This window comes from Pelecanus crispus, chromosome 8 (genome assembly GCF_030463565.1).
Source record: "Pelecanus crispus isolate bPelCri1 chromosome 8, bPelCri1.pri, whole genome shotgun sequence".
Classification (NCBI taxonomy): domain Eukaryota; kingdom Metazoa; phylum Chordata; class Aves; order Pelecaniformes; family Pelecanidae; genus Pelecanus; species Pelecanus crispus.
In genome coordinates this window covers 32,766,114-32,786,124 of record NC_134650.1, presented here as the reverse complement: position 1 = coordinate 32,786,124, position 20,011 = coordinate 32,766,114, and the positions used below count along the sequence as shown (strand labels likewise).

Below are 20,011 nucleotides of genomic sequence, written 5' to 3'. Positions count from 1 at the left end.
GGCCAAGCACTGGCTTTGCGGGAGCTAAAATGTCTGTGGCCCCCAGTGCCGCCAGGGAAACTGGCATGTAACACCTGGTTTGCAGAACCTGCAGCTTATTAACATGCTAGTGCCTTGGTGGAGCCTCTAATTAAGCACCATGTTGAGCTGCACCCATGCTTTGCTCTCGTACTTGGTAGGGAAAATTCCTTTACTTCTGCCTTAACAGTGAGGAAGGGGAGGGGGCAGCCTACCATTTGCTTAGTCTTTTTATGTTAATCAGTGCCTAAATTATTAATAGAGAAAAAGAAATTATTTACAAGGTGTTTGACGTAGACATGTCAGGATGTAGCAATGCTACTATCAAGAGAAATACTCATATAAAGAATCATGATATCTGTCTTGTCTTATTTATTTATTCCAGCCATGTTCAGAGACCCCTGTCTCCTGATAGCACCCAGGGAGGCAGGAGGAGACTGAGAGACTGTTTAAGGGCAGAAGAGACTATACTGAGGTTATGCACCTTTTCTAAATGCTGCACAAGGGTGACGGTTGCACAGAGAAATCAACAGCTTTAGCTTCGCTTTTACTCCTGTTGTAAACATACCTGAAGCTCTGTTTGAAAGAAGAACTTCTGTGGGCACTGGGAACAGTCATAAATTTTATCTTCCTGCCCGTGGACTGCAAAGATGTGCTGCTGCAGTTTGTTTGCCTGTACAAAAACTGAAACAACATAGTACGATTAGTTAAAATCGCTCCATGTAAGGAAGGCATCTTGTCTTGAACTACACTTTTACAATTGCAAAGACTCTGAAAAGTCCAAGGATATCTCCCAGAGAAGTGCCAATACACTCACTTCAGCAGAATTTCCTTACAAGTAGTCAATTTAGAGTCTCCAGGCTGACAGTCAGCTTACTTCTAACGGAGTCTAAACCCTGTATGGATTTTTGATATTTCACATAAAGCTAACACTGTCCACGGGTAACTGGAAGAACTCAATCATCACACCAAAGAGAGGACGTCACCGCTCCTGCAGGGAGCCCTGGGCCCACGGCAGGTGCATCGGATGCATTTTTAATGCAGGACAACTGGGCCAGAGAAGCCTTGATGGCTGGTCTGGAAGACACGTGGCCCAGAACAGCATTTCTGGCAGACACGTGAATCTGAAAGGGCAGCCTTGTCACAATTTTTAGACCTTTTAAATGGGTTGTCCATCCAATATAAAAGAAAGATTATGATTTAACATCACAAATATCAGAGCATCTGCATTATGACTTTGAATTGACAATTATTCTGAGTTTATCAAGTGAAATTTGGAAGTGAAACATTTTGAACCCCAGGCTTTAGCTGGTTAAAAATATATCTCATTTAATTTTAGTCTCATTTTGTATGAATGATCATCAGTATGTGAAAATAGCTTCTTCAGCAGAATTAAACACATGCACTCAAAGAGTTATTTTACAGCACATTTCAGGAAAGGGTAAATGAACTCCAAGCTCACACAAAAAGCAGGTTCTCAAATTGTGGGCTAAACCCTTAGGAGCATGGGCTCGCCTGACTCCCACCGAAGTTAAAGGAATTGCAGGTGCTGCCGTGCCCCTTTGCTGACAACAGGTCCACAGTCACACGTATGCGACCTTCATCTCTCAAGCAGTTTGGAAACGTAGATGTTAACTACTGTTTTGAGGAGCATATAAAAGGCAGCCTTTAACATGCATCCTGCAGATCCTTTAAGCAAGATCAGCCAAGATCATTTGCACTGATGAGACAGCTTAAAATGAAGTGCAGAGAAGGAATACCTAGCAGGCCCTCAGACAGAAGTTAGAAATGTGCCACCACAAGCAAACTGGCCCTAAAAAAAAACCTCTGAGAGAGCAGCTGGCAAAACTATACAGTTACAAAATCTGTTCTTCTCAAACCTTTACTCATGTGAGCCTCACCACTGTAAGTGGACCAGGCTACCTGGCATTTAAAGGGTTCTTGCTCAGGTGAATAAGGGCTTGCAAGAGCAGGTTCATACCTTGTAAGTCCTGCACTTGGAAATGTATCACACCTTCGAGCCTCAAGCTACAATTTAAAAGGCTTCCAATTGTGGGGGGCGATGCACAGCCTGCCACACGCAACAGTGCTGCTCGATGTCAAACGCCACAGTGCTGCTCTTCAGAGCGAGCCCCAGTTTCAGACAGATGATATTTTGAACGTTTCCAAGCACAGTATTTCTTTTTCCCAAGGAAAGGAATACAGTATTTTACAAATCCCCCGAGTGTCATTTCTGGATCAAGCCATGCACGCTGAGGCTTGTCTTGGCTTCCCTGTCTTACCTGTGAAACAAACAGGGCATTTGAATGTGCCTCCCATCCCCTCAAAGCTGTGCTCAATCAGGTGACACAGGAGCTTTGCCGGAGAGTCAAACATCTGGTTACACAGCTTGCACTCATGATTGATGCCTTCCTCTGCAAGGTTCAAATGATACAACTTGTTAGTGACACAGCAGATTAGCGTCTGGGATGCAGCAGTCGGCGAGCAACGCCTGCGCTGGCGCGCACGACTTCAAGGACCCATAGACATTGCCGCGGCTCCAGCCTCATCAGAACAGCAGGCCGAGCCGCTCGCGTGAGGTGTTCAGGTGTACAGCCCCCAGTCACATTTAGGGGCGTTGATTTTGCTGCAATGAAAGCAGCGCAGCGATCAACCCGCCGGGAACCCACGCGCCAGCTCTCAGGCTCATTACAACACCACGCCGCTCCACCTTGCATCCTCCCACAAAGGGAGAGCATCCCTGCTCTGGGTATAGATTATTAAATAGTCAAGCAGCATTTAAAATGAATTTAACAGTGTGAAGTCAACCAACAACATTGAAAGTGGGCTGAAATGCCGTCTTCACCTTACACTGCAAATGTACAGGAGAGGAAGAAACTATTGGAGAATAGCAGGAGCCCAGGGAAGTGTCAGCCTTAATTTTCTATCTCTTGGCTTTTTCCAAGCTGAAGAGACCATTGAAGGTATTTAAATGTCATTTCAAAGTGTAAGTTCCATGTCATATATCTTAAGCATTGAATACACAGGGCTCATTTTAAATGCCCCTATGTTCTAGCTGAACTCATAGGGAAATAATTATTATTTTTACTATTGTTTCAAGCCTACCACTTTTGTAAGATGATGCATTTCTCTATTTATGGACATTTGTGGGCTTGGGTGCAGTTGGGCCTTTTTTTGAGGTACTGAAGCCATATTAAAGCAATTTCCACACATAAAATGAAACAATCCTTTAGTTTTCTTGAAGTGAAGGAGGGAGTGGTAGAAATTTAGACAACATAATGTACAGTTTATATAAATCAGAAAACACCTAAAATTAAAAAAAATTTGCTGATTATTCTTGTAAATAGTTCCTGAAAATGTGTCTTTCCTTCATTGTGGCAGCACGTGTGCACTTCTCATGAAAACATATTTTAAAAACTGAAGAAATTCTGTCTTTTGAAGTACATTCAACTGTTTTTATATCTTCAAGTCTCACCGACTTCAATTTTTAGTTCCAAGATACCTAAGAAATGACTACATTATACTATGAACTAATCTCTTGCCAAATGCATTTGGATCTTACAACTAATGTGAGCCTTCAGAAGCATGGTCTTTACTTACAATTGCTTTAAATTAAGTTTTTACATCTTTAAAAGGGCTAAAGAGAGGGAAGTTATTGTTTTCTATAAGGCCTTTGGTACTCTCAGTATCCCAAAGCCCTTTTACAAGGGGGGGAGTTAGGTGCCGGGGCAGGCAAGCGGCGGGGCTCTGTGCGGGGCTCTGGGCGCAGGCCGTGGTAGCTCTCACACATTTGCGCCTTGGCACGTTTACAGCTGGAGGCAATTCCCAGAGTACGCAGGCCTTGAAAGGCCCTCCACGCGGTGTGAAAAATAACAATATTTTTTTTAAAAAAAAAACCAACTCCATGCAGCGCCTTGTTGCAGCAGCACATGCCGGCGGTGAGCTGCCTGTGCCGCCTGGAGGCCGGGTGGGCTCTGAAAAGCCGTGTGGTGATGGGTGCTCTGCCCTGCACAGCAGCCGTGGCACGCAGGGCGAGAGCAGGGCGCTGGCACCAGAGCTGCGGCGGGGAAGGGGGAGGCGGGATGGGGAGAAGGAAACAGGTGGGTTGGGAAGGAGGCAAAAAGAGGAAAGGAAAGGGAGGAAAGAGTCAGGCACAGGAAGATGAAAGGGCTGGTGGCTCCACAGCAGCAGCTCCACGAATTCCCTGGGCAGCCATAACTGGGGACTGGGATATTTCTAGGAAACAATGAGGTTTGCAATTCTACATTTGGGCAACCACCACAGATGGGCACATGGCTCTCTGTGACGGATGGGTTTCAAAACCTGACCCTCTCCCCTTGCCATAGCATAAGGCTGGCTTCTCCCATCGGACTCTTGCCTGAAAAGTTTTGGCTTTGTGCGATCTTTGCAACCTGCTCCGGTGGGGAGGAAAGATGGGGAAGGGATACGCGCATTGCGCCGAGCATCCTGAGCATGCCCAGCCACACAGCTGTGTACAGCAACCGAATGCTGCAATAAACCTGGAGAGGACAAAGCAGGTACTGGGGGAATGCAATGAATTCCTTCTACGAGTAAATCAGAGAAATCATGTTTGACATTAATTTTCTACCCTCCACATACTGGGTATTTGGAAAACATTGATTCATGTACAGCCTATGGTCCTGTGTGAGCATATGTGTTCATAAATATGGACAGACACATACTGCTGATTAGACGACTGCATCTTTTGCAGCCTAAATACCTATAATTTCAGTAAAACTTAAAAAAACCAACAATGCTCAGCATTTTAATTGAAGTATATTCTTACAAGCTTGGTATGTTTAATTAGGTAACAGAGATTGTGTATTTTCTTGGCTGATCCCTGCAGTATTTTAAATAGTTAAACCCATAACAAACAAACTAAAACTCGAATGAAAAATAATAAAACATAATGGGTTCCTGCAGATCTGGAAATTTATCCCACTCGAGGCAAGACCTTTTGATTTGCAAATCCACTTCTGAATTATAAGGCCTTCTCCTCACCGGTGGGGGTTTTTATTCCACTCCCACAGGAGTCCATTATGTATTTCTTGTGTCTATAAAACCATCCAGGAAGAAAAAAGGGGGAAAAAAGTACCATGGTTAGCATGACAAACGTTTCTCTTTTCATGCCTGTGTATTCAAAATATGAAAATGCCCAAAGATATAGATAGAATTGCTGCTATAATCACTCTCTCCTCTATGGCATTTTACAGCATATTATTTTACACAGAAACACGGCGCATGTATAGGGATACTCAGTCACCTTTGGAGAATAACTTCCTTGAATTATATAAGATCATATAGGTACATGCAAGGCGGCTTTTTGACAATGCGGTGCGACAGCCAACACTCCCGTCAAATGTGTGGCGCTGGATGTTAGCGACAGAAAACATATAATCTTTTCCCTCATTTTTATTCCCCCCCCCCCTTTTTTTTTTTAAACATGACAAGCATCTATGAGAGACCTACATAACTTAAGTGAATTATGCAGCCCCTCTCATTTGTAAAATAAAATGCAGATTTTTACAGCTTGCTGTGCTAGATCTTCTCCCATTTCTCCGTAAGTGTATCTGTGCGGGGTTGAGTTGATTACAGGACTAAACGAGCAACGCACAGCAAACGAGAATCTTGGGTTTCTTGCCTTTTTTTTTTTTCCTGAGCTCAAAATAATAAGCATTAATTTTACACTTCATTTCTCAGAAAAATAATAGGATGTGCTCTTGTTTAAAACAAGCAGGCCTGCTGGATTCTGTCAGGCTGAAACTATGTCAGGCCAAAAGAGGAACAGAGCGCTTTGTGTAAAAGTATCATGGGGAGATGATAGTATCCTGTAATGTTTTCAGTACCTACTTTTGTCTCCAAAAGCATTTGATCCCTGGCAGACACATACTTATTTCCATACTGGTCTTGAGGGAAGCCGGTAGGAATGAGAGCTGATTATCTGAATCCTGAAGGTGAAACCTGGGTGGTGCCCACTGATGTCAAAGGCAGGCATTTGTATAAATTTGGAGGTACGTAATTTACTGCCTGTTAGCGAGGATTAGTGGGTTGCGCAGACCCAGCTGAACTGCAGTGGCAAAGTACGTCGCTCACTGTTCCCAAGTTCGGATGCGTTTGCAGGATAGTTTTAAATATGTTGACAGGGTGCTTAGTAGCACTTACACTGTCATTCTGCCCATTTTAGAGTGGGAATGTGCTTCTCCATAAAGCTATTTCTGCTGCAGCAATGTGCATTTAATACATATTACAATGAGTCTCTAAGCCTCCAAGAGAACCGACACTAGCAGCCTCCTGGCGAGGATGCAGTATAATTAATAATGCTGTATTAAACCCATGTACTGTATCCGCTGCATTTCTAATTATAACTATATTAATGGCAATATAAAAGTACGCATTAACACTGTCGCGTGCCGACACATTATCACACCAATAACAAATAGGAGATTTGAACAATAAAAATCAAGATGGCATTGTCTTTACCGTTAGTTAAAACTTCTCTCTTCAACTTGATTTAATAAAGCAAAATTTTCCCTCATGGAATAACCGCAATAGTCCTAGTTTGAGAGATCGTGTAAGACAATCTGATGCTCGCTCCTGACAACAACATGTACATCCCATACTATAGCTTCCCAGACCAGTATATTTCTACTCCGCTGCAGCAAATTAAGGCAATAAAGGGGAATATCTTTCCTGGCCTCAGATGCACACATCTATGAGTTAACCACACTTTTAATGAACTTTGAAATACTGCAATTCAGTGTAACAAAGCATTAATATACTGTGTTCACAGAGAACCTTCCCCTGTCCATTATATCATAAATCTGGTAGAATTAAATGGGCTATGTGCTCTAATTATAATAGAAATGAATAGAAATTGCAATGAACACAGGGAAATAAAATGAAAACTGCATGGAACTATTCTGTTTATGCAATTCATTTCCCAGTAAATAAGTAAGCAAAGGGAAAAATTTATAACATAAGAAAAGCAGGAGATTCCCCAGTAATTTCTTCCATGTGGCTGTGAAGGAGCAAGGGGCTGGGACCAGGGTCGGATGACAGTGATGGACACTCCCCTCCAAAACAAAGCCTGCGGAGAACCACTTCGACCCCTCGCCTGGCTGGCACCACTTCACCACTGGTTTTCATTAAAAGCAATCCAACAATGGAGGTAAAACCAAGGTCTGGGAACACAACGTGACTGCTACGAGGGGATGGCAAATTTGCAGATGCTTACATCGGATGAAGACGATGTCTGCTGTACAGACGACGTTTCTTCATCACCATTGCTGTCTAAGCCCATGACCTGCTATACAAACCACTTGGACCACATCGCTCCATTACATTTTTGTAATTAATCCCGGAGGACGTAGCCAAGCCCCTCCCTCACCAGTGGGGCAGCTGCAGGGCGAGGGGACCCGGGCGTGGGCCAGCAGCACCGAGCCGCTCTGCGGCGCAGCGCCCCGGCGATTAGGCAGCCCGGGCAGTGAAAGGCAGCGGATTGATGGTGTGGCAGCAGAAATGTCACCTGGGGAGCTGGGTGCCGTCCTCCCAGGGATGCTGGAGGTCAGTTACTATGGCAACGCCGAATGAGCTCAACCTTGTAACTGACCCTTATCTTTTTTTGATCTGTGGCCCACTTGAGACCTTGGCTGGAAATCAACTGGAAAATAATCTGGTCACATATCAGAAAGAAAACTATTTATACTTATTTATCCAGGTAGAGCTCATATCTCCCTTTGACGACTCTGCCAGACTAAAGACACCCGTCATGTTCCCGCAGCGTTTCACACGGCTGTGCAGAAACGCCCAGCTCCGCGCTGCAAGAAACCGTGCCAACCCCCACCTCCGCCACCGCAAAACACACACACAAAATGCCACGGATATCTGTGCTCATGGCTCTACTGATATATTGCCAAAATCTTGCCTTGCTCACAGCCCCTGACTTGCCCGTGTGGATAAACATACACCTACACCCCTTCTTAGATGGTTTAATATTTTATGTTGGTATCCGTTACTCATATTCTTTTGTGCTTTATCTCTCTGCTGAAATATGATTCTGCTTTGAAATATATTTATATGATCTAGAATGGCACAACACTGATGTCTTTTATGAGCCAAAGATTGTTTAATAAAATCTTGCATTCCTGCTTCATCCTTATGACAATTTTACTATAATAAGTTTTCAAGGGATATGAGAGCTGTCCACAGTGGTTAGAAACATCACTTTAATGAAAAATGATAACACAGGGACTCAGATTTTTCTAGAAACTATGTAAAGAAAACCAACAAAAATACAGAGAGTTCCCAACGTGCATTCGCGTGTATTTTTGTTGGTTTTCCTTACATTTGCTTTTGGATGAGACTCATTAAAATCAGTTCTGTTCTTCATAGTTTTCCAAGGGATGGGCAGCCCGGACAAGGGTCTCACCGCACAAAGGGGCTGTCACTGCTCTCCAGCTGGGGAAGCTCTCCGAGGGACTGGGAGTTGAGAAATCAGGGAAGATATTAGGAGACAGAAGCTGCAGGACCTGCTGGCAAACATAGGTGCTAGAGGAAGTGCCTATGGATTCTTGGTAACAAACTCCAAGGCTTCTTGTGAAGTACTACTAATACACATCCGTGGCCACGAAAAGGTATTCCTTTTCAGGCTGAATTAGCCTAACGACACAATGGGCTTTAAACTCTTTTCATCATCTCAGGGGGCCTCAAGCTCAAAATATGCAGAATTAGGTGCCAAATTATTTATAGGATAGCTTGTAAGTTCACTGCCTCCAGTACATGTCAGTACACTGCAATATTAAAATGACCATTAAAAAGAAGCACGGTCCCGGAGGGACTGGGGATGAGATTGCAGGAAGTTTCCTACCGGCTGCGACGGCGGTTCCTGTGCTGCTCCAGAGCCCCTGCCGCCCTCCCAGCTGCAGGCTGTGCGCTCCCCCACTGCACCGCTTCCTAAGGGGAAGGCTGAACCTCAGACACACGAGATGGGTCTGCAGAGCCTGTCTTCATCAGCTTAATTTTCGGTTTACAAGAAAAATAAAATCTGAAAGTTCAAAGGAGTTCATGGAGTTGTGCATCATATATCTGCTGACTGCAGAGCCCCAGAGGGACCCTGCCTGCAGAGCTTTATTTTAGATTTAGATATTAATCTGGGAAACTGCATAAAGATAATTTATAGAAATGCACTACCCTTTAGCACAGTAACTTCACACTCTATCAGCCTTTCTCTGAAGATGCCTTTTTTTAATAGGCTCTATTAAAACTTCTTGTGGACTAAAGTCTGATAGGTCTGGCTGTTCCTTCACAGTAGTTCATTAAGGAATAACTCCAGTGGCTTCCATGGAAATACAAAACCCACACAGGAAAAGAAATGCATGCTGCCTTTGAGTGTGCAAGCCCATACACACGCGCACACACACAGGGAATGAGTGGATAAAGCTAATGAACGGCTAGAGGTTAATAAAACCATCGCATTCCCACACAACTCAACCCTAGTCGTGTATTTTAATGTTTTGATACATTCACAGCTGTATTATTTCCAGTTTAATGTTGATAACTGGTGGAACTGAAGTAAACACAGCCCTGAATCTAGGCCCATGGCCACACAGCCTGTTCCTTGCACTAGCCTCCCTCATGCCATCATGTCACTTAAACCTGAATATCCCTTATTACTCCTGGTCTCTTCTCCACTCTCTTCTCTTCCCTGGAAGCAGATCCCTGCATTGCTACACAGTGGGAATACGTCCGTCCTCTGATCCTATTGACAATATCACATTGAAGAGCTCAATACAAACAGCAATAACTAGTATCTACTTGGCATCTATTCTTCTTGTGAAATTAAAAATTAAAATTAAAACATCATTATACTCTTATTAAATATCCCACTGGAATATGCCAAGTGCTTTCAAAACATGCAAAGCTTTAAACTGAGTTTAAATGGGTGTAAAGCCCTTTTTACTCATTTTACAGGCCTGGCACGTTCCCCAGCCTCAGCACTGGGGCCACCAGAGCTGCAAGGTGCCCCCTCCCCACCACGTCCCACCCAGACCTCCTGCAGTCCCGGCGTGCGTCGACCATGGTCTCACAGAGGCCCCCAGAGCTGCCAGGACTTGAGCAAGGGTTGCCAAAGGCAAAGCCTTCCCTCTTACCGGCAGCCCCCTCCCCTGCCCAGGCACCTGCACAGGGGGTGGCAGCTGCACCCTGCAGCTAGTGCTTAAAAGCCAAACGCTGGGTGCATTTTCGTCTGCCCAAAGGCAGGTTCCTGGGGTGGGGATCCAAGTCAGGACAGCATTCAGCCCTGGCTGCCAGCCCCCTGCGCTAGCCAGGCACGCTCGGGATAGCACACGGTACTTTTTAAACACGCGAACTCCTGCTGATATGTGTCACTGATCTTCAGATTACAGTTTCCCAAGTACACATTGACATGATAGACTATAAATCTATCATGTAAATAATCATCAGATTAATGGTCTCTAATAGTATATAATTAACATGACAGACAGGCTACAAGCCAGTTGTTGTCAACTACACTCAGCGATGCAGAGTAGGAGAAAGCGTAAACCACTACCATGACGGCATCAGGGAAGCAGAAAAACCATTAAAAGGAGAGAGAAAAACAGAACGCATAACCAAATGAAAATGCTTCTAAATGTACAATTTAACTGAGAAACACTGAAGGTTCTTTCAGGCATCAAAGTATGATAAATGTCAAGCTTTGGGGGGCGAGGGGGTGGCAGGTAGAGTTTTATTTGCATCAGCAAAAAAAAAAATTCAGTTATCCTTGCATTGGTGCAATGCAAAATACATATCCAGTAATGTAAACTTTACAGCAGTATCAGCTACGGTCAAATTAAAGCTTATTAATATAAGCTTTAGAGATATAGACAGATATATATATAGATATATCTATAGATATCTGGGAAATGATGCAGTGGGCATAAAGTTAAAGTGCAAGTGAAAGCCAGCTGCGAGCATTATTTATGTTGCAGATCACCAAATGGCTTGGAGATTGGCCAAATGCTGCACTCCTGTAACGCTGGGGCAGTTTGCACCCACTTATTCCGAGTAAACAAATGTATTTCTTTTAAATATGAATTCACCTTCTTCTCTTAATAAGAAACAGTAGTTAGGGAAAAACCTCTGGTTGAAAAGCAATCTCCTATGGCGTTGTTATCAGCGTACGGACCAAAATTCTAAAATTCTTCTTTAAAATACATGCAGACAAGCAAAAACACGGAAATATCTCTCATCTTTTTCTTGGGGGAAAAAAAAAAAAAAAGATAGTTACCCAGCTATCTCGACATGATCATTTAGCACAACCGCACCAGAGCTTACTTGTTCATACAAGGGCATCACAGCCAAGCCCTGGAGAGGCTCCTGTCCCCAGCCCCTACCCCAAGGCACCTCCCTCGCTCCCTCTCCCCACGGACGACACAAACCAGTTATCGGAGCTGATGAAATGAGATGCCATTGCCAATAGAGGGAACCAAGGGTGACTAAATAAGGTCTGGCTGGCTAAGATAGGTGACTGATTTTGCATGGCATGAATATCTCTCAAAGCTCGTTAAGTGCAAATATGCCCAAAAGAATGGAAAACCCCTATCAGACATATTTTAAGTCAGGAATCCTAAGGTGCAGTAACGCATGATATTCCTTAAGGCAGTCAAAAAGAAGAATCTGCATGAAAACAAGAAAACATCTTAAGCATCTCTGCATTATGCAGACATATATTCTTGTACTGTGGGAATATGCACAAGTGAATGTACAGAGCATCTCCCATTGATGTTGATGGGATTTGCTTGATTAACACTCCACAGTCCGGGTGGAAATCATACCCTGTAGCAGCTTCATCTCGAATAAGAAGAAAAGCTGTAACCCTGCGACCTTTTCGAAGAGATCTCACTGCCAGGCAATGACTGCATAGCACAGGCTGTAAAGTTACTCTCGGTAGCACTTATCTAACATACAAACATTGATTACAATACATAAACCTTAATATCAAACTAGTATCACCTTTACATTTGTTCTTTGTTCAGCACGTGAGCCGGCCATCTTGCACCCTTCACATATGATCTAGAGCTGGATTTGTCCAGCACAAGGAGCTGGACAGGCAGCGATGAAACACTTGATCTGAGCTCTCCGCAGAGGGCCAGTGCATGCATCCCCCGCATCAGTGTGGGGCGTCAGTGGGTTGGCAACATGGGCAGAAACCTTTTTCTGGGCTCCTAAACTCAAAGCACTTTGGCTTTTGCCTTTGTAAACAAATCCCTTTCTATTTTATTATGTGGGTAGCTCAGTCAGGCATATGGCTGTTGGCAGATACACTGTCAGTGCACAAGATGGCCTGCTCGGTTTTATTTATTTTTTAGAAACACATTTTCTTCATTTTATATGTCATTAGCTTTTTAATCCATTAAGGAAAGCCGCGTGCAAACTCTTATGCTGTAGACAGACTCCAAAGAACGTTATGTGGGCTGTGACAGAAAACTTAGTGTAAGATGTAAGGAAAGTCTGTATTTTTTCTCAAATAAAGGGATCTGGAAACGCTGATCCTATGATGGTGCCGAAGAAGCCTTCTTCCAGCCGTGGGAAAGTGTGAACATGCCACCATATCAAAACACAACGATATCCAGGAGGATCTGACAGCTCGTTAACAACGAACTCCTACACAGCTATTTTTGCTTAAACTTGCCCAGATCTCAGGCTCATGGCACCGTGCAGGTTTCCTTGGCTCTCTGCGACTCCACTCATTCCCAGAAGTTACTTTGGTTTTTTTTTTTTTAAAAAAACCCAACCCCAAACCCCAAGCCCCTGCCCACAAAGAAGGACTAAGAAGTTCCCAGCCGCAGTGTGTAGGCAGGGCCAGGCAGGGCAGCGCTGTCAGGGGGTGGACGCAGTAACGAACTGGAGCCATGCAGAAGCAGCCAAGGTGCCTCGGAAAGGTCCAAAGGTGTATAGTAGGACTGCTGTAGAGAAGGGCCTGATGTGCATTCACTGAACTCGAAATAGGTTTAGGAGTATCCACCTAGTAAGCCCAGATGAGAAGCAGCATATTCCACAGCCCTGCAAAAGTTACTGAGGAACAGTGAAAAACAAGAGGAAAAATCAAGCTGCTTTTCAGCTGCTCCCTCAAATAAAATAAGATCCTAAATCAAGCTGTCATGGAGTCCCTGTTTGAACCAAAGAGGAGGAAGCAATAAAGGTCTGTCAGAGACCTGCTACTCACCATTTTATTCTTCATTTTTCTTGTGAGCTCTTATTTTAAGCCCAGATTCAACGATCGGCATTAAGAAGTCGGCATTTGCTCCTGTCACCCCAGAGAGGTAGGGAAGATACAATCGTATATATGCAAAATAGGTACAAACTCTGATAACAATACTTTGCCTGTAGGCAAAAATTGACTTTTTAAATGGCAGCCACTATAATAATGTTAGCCTAAGACCCGCCCTTGCAGGATTTTCCTCTGCTTAGTAAAAACAAGTTACACAGTGACAAGAAAGGCAAGGAATTTGGGCACTGACAATGACAATACGGGGAATGTTTTAGTGGGAAGGGGGGAAAACAAAATCGTAAAATAAAAATAAAAGGTCAGTCCGATTAAACTATAAATACACCTGCTGTACCTACATGGAGGGGGTGAAATGGCACTTCTGTAGAGGCAACAAGGAGCTCAAGCAAGATCTGTTCTCCAAAGGTCCCCAGTCCCAACCAGCAGCACCCCGAGAGCCCTGGCCTCAGGACGCCTTCCACACACAGCACATCCCTTTAGGAAAACTGCCTACAGGGGACGGCTCTAAGCCATCAATCTAAGGGACGTGCAGCAGACCATGCCTATTCTGTACATTTCTATTCCTTATGATTACCAACAGAAAACCCATTAGGACACAGGAGAAAGCGCAAGAACAGGGTTCCCTTTCTAATCACGCCTGAGGCTCGTGAGGCCACGAAGTCCAGCTCCTTGGGGGAGCACTTTGGGAGACCCGGGATGCCCCCGGTGCCACCCGTGCACCCAAACTGCCCCAGCAGGCTGTGGGGAGTGGCGCTGAGACCACCCAGCCCCAGCACGACCGGCCACTCCTCCCATCACGCAACGGCACCGCCGGGTCACGGGGCACATCCCGGGAAGCCGCATGCAGGCAGCACGGCATGCACAACAGTTGAATCTTTGCAGCTAGATGAGCATCAATTATGCATTGTATCAAAAAACGAAATGCTAGAGCATGGAGCAGGCAATTCAAAGAAGCAGCATGAGCAAAGCAAATGCCAAAGAAATGAAAAATATGTCCAAAACTGTGACAGAGCGCTCGGCTACTTTTCATGTGACACTGTCAACCACCTCTCATCGAAGATCTCAAATACCTGGGAAGAGATTACAGAAATATTCAAAGATACAATATTTGTATTTTGAATGTTAATTTGACACAAAGGAGTGTGCATGAGGGAATGTTTATAATCAGCACTCCAATAAACTCACAAATGACTCTAGTATTTTATAAGCTTGTTAGAAACAAATCACTCCCTTAGCTTATATTTACTTACTGATGAATCATAAAAGGCCTCAAAACACAAAGAGTAAATTCAAAAATGTTTTCCTCTTGTTTTATCTTCTGTGACAACACTGAAACCCTCTCATTCAGCCTGTGATTCCCAACCATGCCCCTCCTGGTTTTATGGCTAAACATCCATTCCTCTGTAGGAGCAGAGGCAGTTTTGAACCTCGGTTCCTGCCCCCAACCCCCCTGTAAAATAGTTGCCCTGGTCTGGAGCTGAACTGCAGTAGCTGGAGTTACCTCCTGCCCTCGTGCTGCCTGGAGGGGCAGCGAGGGGAGCACGGCCAGCTGCATGAATTTACGCAGCAGCGAAGCTGCACTCCGAGTGCTCACTCTTAGGAGGAAGAGGAGAAGACATGCACACCTCCTGGAGCAATGCACAAGACAGCAGAGCAAAAGCATACAAAAACGAGATTCTGCAATATATTTATAAACCTGCAATGGTCCCCAACAGCTGTATGAACTGCAAAACACATCAACTGCTTCAGTTGGTCTGCAAAGGTGCAGGCGAGGTGTCAATACAATACAGGCTCCTATTACCACCCAAACACCCTGCACGCTGTCCGTGCAACAGTCCAATAATTGACCACAGCTGAAAACCCCTTTTAGCCTGTTTAAAAACACCGTGATGCTTTAATGCAATACAAGTCATGCTTCAGCAGACAATGTAACACCTACCCCTTCCAAATGCTATTAGTTATACATCAGCTCAAACCGAACGCTCTAGTTGCGAGCACAGGAGACCGGTGCTAGCCATCGACTCCTGGCAGTAGCCGTGCCATGGTACCTATGTGTGCCACGATATCTGGATTTCAGAAGTAATCGCTTCATAGGTCGGCATGCTGGATTCATAAGCGGTAAGTAACACAAATGGAGGGAAACAAAAGTTGGCAGAACAATGCCTCATTTTTCTAATGTAACTAAGTGCTGTGCACAGTAATGGGAGTGGTGGGGATACTTGCCTTTATGCTTTTATTTACCCAACAGAAAGAATACGGGGATATTCTAAGGCAGGTTTTTACTTAATGTACAGTTAAGCATCACACAAACATTTTATTGTGGTCTGTAAAGATGATCCATTTACAGTAGCTGAAAAAAACCGCACACCACATTCGAGCATAAGTGCTTGAGGTAGACACACAAATACAGAGTGACTTTGCAGAAGGTAAATGCAACGTAGGCTTTTATTCTAGATGGCCCTGTTGCTTCACGCACAGGCAAATGCATCTTCACCACCCTTTAAAGACAAACCAAACGCTTCCATGGACTGAGCTGGCTGGACACACATCAGCTTCGTAATTGCGTTAAAATGTTGAAGCAAATAAACACAGCCAGGCCTACCCACAGCCCCATCATCTGCTGGCGCTGCCGGAGGGGGAGGCTGTGAAGTCAGGAGCGACGGTGCGAGCTTGCGGCTGCTCACCCGGCTCCTGTTGTGGGAGACCACAGCAGCTTCTTGTAAGATTTCGAGGCAGTTTCTGTAACCTGCCTAGCGCCAGGGCTGGCCTGGTGGTCTCTGCAGGATGCTGTGCTCACTGCAGTATTGCAGAATACATCAACAAAGGTTGCCTGAATTCGCACAGCCCCCGCTATTATTAAACATGATTCATGTATATATTGAGCTGAGCCGATTAATCATTACAAACATACAAACCTTACAGCTTAGGATTCACAGTTCCAGAGCACATTATAAGATGCTTTTATTTCTAGAAATTTTAAAGGCAGCCATGAGAATAATAATATTATTTTTTAACTAGTGCACAAGCCATAAAGCATTGTAAAGGAATTTACTAAGGAGTGCAAAGTTGACAAGCGATAGTAGCACCTTCTGTGATCCTCCAAAGGGGCAGAGACCACCAGCCACGGAGCTCAGCTCCCTCACCCACCGCTCTGGCCAGCAGCTGGAGCAAAGGCAAGGCCCACAGACGGAGCATCCCGGAGATGCTTCTCCACTGTGTGGGCGAGAGGTCTGATGGAGGAAGTGCAGGCAAAGAAAGGTGGAGGGAGGCTCTCCTGGCACGACACCATCCGCTGCCATTCCCTGCACTTCCATTCCGCTCCTATGCAAAACTGCCTTTGTCACAGGCTTCCCATTGCTGACTATAACGCAATGCCGCCAGCACCACAGCTGCAAGGTTCAGCTCTCTCAGGCATGTCTGCATTTTAAAAGCAATGCTGGCGTCTGAAACTTCAACCCCATAAGCCAGTAGCAAGGTTTATAGCCTGTACCTGTGTGTCTCCGGGGCTGAGCTTAAAGACCAGCACCCCACATGCCACAGGCAAGAGGGGCTGCTCAGCCCCCTGCTCTTCATCCCCGGGTGGTGCGGATGGGTAGGGAGGCACGGCGTGCATGGGCGAGGATTCCTTATACATTGTTCAAACATCAGCACTTCAGCCTGGAGAGAGAACAGCGGACCAATCCTCAACCACTCAATAAACTTCATGTCTAAAAGGGTGGCAGGGAAAAACATAAGATTTCTCAGAGAGGAAGAAAGTTATTGTGAACATGTGAAACGCTAACGATACAGGAAACAAAAAATTAAGGAAAACCTATATAGGACATGTCAGGGTTTCAGAAGGAAAATGCAGACAAGATGCCATGGTGTGTGTCAGACACCTCAATGCTGTTCAGCCTGAAGTCACTGGGATTTTCCCTATGGCCATGGGGTTGCAATTTTAATTCTGTAGCTGTATTGGACTGTATTGAAACAGAAACATTAATTTGAAAAGGAAAGAAGTCATGTCATGAAGAAAACAGAAAAATACACTTTCAGGTGGGGAAGGGTCATGGCAGCCTAAATGACAGAGTACAAAAAGTACACTGCTCTTCATTTTTACAAAAGTATCCCAAGTACAATGCCATCCAGGATTCTCCTTTGAGTTATCCATTTATTTTTGAAAGCTTCTCTGAAGAAAATGAGCACCTTAACAAATTAAATGTGAAGCAGGAACATTTCTGGTATTCTTTTTCAGTAAATACATGACATTTCTGAGACCAGTTTGGAAATTCAGTAAGAGCAATAAGTAAGAAATACAGGTGAGTAAGTTATGAGCGTGTGTTAATGAAATAGAAGCACCCTTCTCGTGTGTCACTATGTTTTGTGATTGGGCGAGAAGCAGTTGCTAGTTTTAAGACAAATCACGAAAGAGAAAAAATGTCTGTTGCATCAAGATTTTACGCCAAATACTGCCAAGAGTGTCTCTACCAGAAATTTCTGCCTCAAAGAATAATTTGGTTTCATGCATTTAATTATTTTCTGCGCTGCATCTGATGTAGATGGAAAGGATTCATTCTGAAGCATCTCATCCGTTTTGTTGAACAGTGAAATCGTGGATAATTAATACACAGACAACTGAGCACCTGAAATACCATTCCTGTTTCAGAAACGCAACTTGTGCACAAACAGCATAAAACTTTTCTCTTGGCCTGCCCACATCTCTTCCTCCTGCCTTTGGCTAGAGCCAGTACAGTGGGCAGTAGTTTACCTGCTTTGGTCAATGCACACGAGACACAGGTACACTTGCACTTGGTGAAAGCCACCTTGCGCGGGAAGGAGGAGCAGCCAGGACAGCTGTGGGTGGGCGGGCTGCAGCTGTCCCAAGGAAGCGGGGCTGCCAGCAGTGGCTGGGAGCTGGCTCCTGCCCGCTGCCCTGGCCTGGGGCAAACCCGTCCCCTCACCTGCCTGCACCGTCCTCCTGCAGCAACAGGGGGAAGCGCATAAACCGATGCGGTCTGCGCACGCACCCCACCAGACAGCAGGACTGTGCCCACCGTCCCTGGACGGCTCGCCTTGAGCACTCCTTATCTCCAGGAATAAAAGCAAACCAAACCAATCCTCCAACAGCTGGCAGGACGTGCAGGGCACAGCCCAGGCTCGCTCTGGGGCTGCCCCTGCCTCCACGCCCAGCATGTCTCCCTGAGGAGGGGAGCACATCAGCTGCTTTCGGCCACAACCAAAGCCAGGCACCTTGGGCACAAGTGGTGACGATCCCAGGGCTTCCTGGTGGGGACTTTGCTAGGCTCGGTGTCAGCAGCAACACCGTGCCACCCTGCTGTCTGCACAGTGAGCACAGGCGTTGGGACCTGGATCACAAAGCAACGCGAAGAGCGATTTCTAAAGGATTGCAGAGCCTGCAACATCATTTATGCTGTTATTTGGCAGGTGGCTAAAACCTGCCAGTATCACCCTATTCCTGCTACACGCAAGCGAAGTCAGAGGAAGAACTTCTCCTCGCAGTCCTCACGTCGCAAGTTCGTTTACTCCGCTGGTGCATTCCCATTTAGCACGCGCAGGGCTGCACCTGCGCGCGCGCTTGCTCGTCGCCCGGCCGTGCGGCACCGCACCCCGGCAGCTGGGAGCTTTGGCGGCAGCCGGCATGGGCAGGCATGGCGCGAGCTGGCCGCGCGCCCGCATGGCTGACATCGGAAACAACATTTGAGCCCAGGTGCTGCACCTCTAATTATTACAGGGTCTTCACTCACGTGCAGTTTTTAAATAACCAGCGAGGATTTTGGGTGTTTTCATCGCACCGTTTGGTTTCCTTTTGCTTTTCAAAGCAAAGGATATATTAATAAATAAAGATTTATAAAAGAATTAATTATCACCATCATCAAGTCAAGCTCCCCGGTGCCTCACTGTCCAGTGCCTGCCCGAGTCCTCTTCCCTTCCAGTGAAGGATCTGCCATCTTTGCACCGTCCTCGTGCTTTGGAGCCTTAAAGCACTATTAAAATCAATTCACTTGGTGTCAAAAGCTCTCATTCTTCTTGCACCCACCAGTACAGCTGTAGTATTCTTCAGATTTTTACCACCAGGATTAATGTTATAAAATGTCACTTGCTACAGTAAAATTTATCAACATTATTATATACCATAGAAACTGCCACCACAGACAAATGCACTACATTAAAATTTTGTCTAGAGCTCCCTAGAGGAAACATTTGCTGCAATTTGTATAACAGTTTATATATTTATGCTATTTAATGGTACAAAGCAATAATTATGACTTCATTCACTGATAAGCAACAGCATTATATAAATCAGATGCAGATTTAGAACATGCCAGCTTTGTCACTGGCCTACTACTTGTAAATTATGTTGCTGTTAACAAAAAAAAAAAAATCTAAGCAAATATGAGTTAGCAGCAGGAAGCTAATAATGTGCCTCCAGCTGTTCCAGTTAACCTGCAAATGTGGCCATCTGCACCTCAGGAGAAAAAGAAAAGGAGAGATAGAGGGAGGGAGGAAAAGGAGAGAGGAGAGAAGCTCCCGCCAACGCCAGCACAAAGCCTAGGCCCTGAGCAGTAGGAATGACCTTGCTCCTTATGACCGGACAAGCACATATTCAAAATCAGAAAAGTTACTAAAGAATAAAGGACCTTTTCTCCCCTAGACCCACAGGGGAAAAAAGGGGGGGGAGAGAGA

The 20,011-nt window shown here is 45.1% G+C and overlaps 1 protein-coding gene across 1 annotated transcript in view; it reads right to left on the bottom strand.

The window, feature by feature from the left end:
* The window catches only part of ZNF423 (zinc finger protein 423), a 182,744-nt gene that overhangs the window by 38,833 nt on the left and 123,900 nt on the right, over positions 1-20,011 (bottom strand). The window contains exons 5-6 of the mRNA XM_075715720.1: positions 2,301-2,432; positions 587-702 (exon numbers count right to left, since the gene is read on the bottom strand). Of these exons, the coding sequence (XP_075571835.1) occupies positions 587-702; positions 2,301-2,432 (248 nt within the window). The remainder of the gene's footprint in view (positions 1-586; positions 703-2,300; positions 2,433-20,011) is intronic.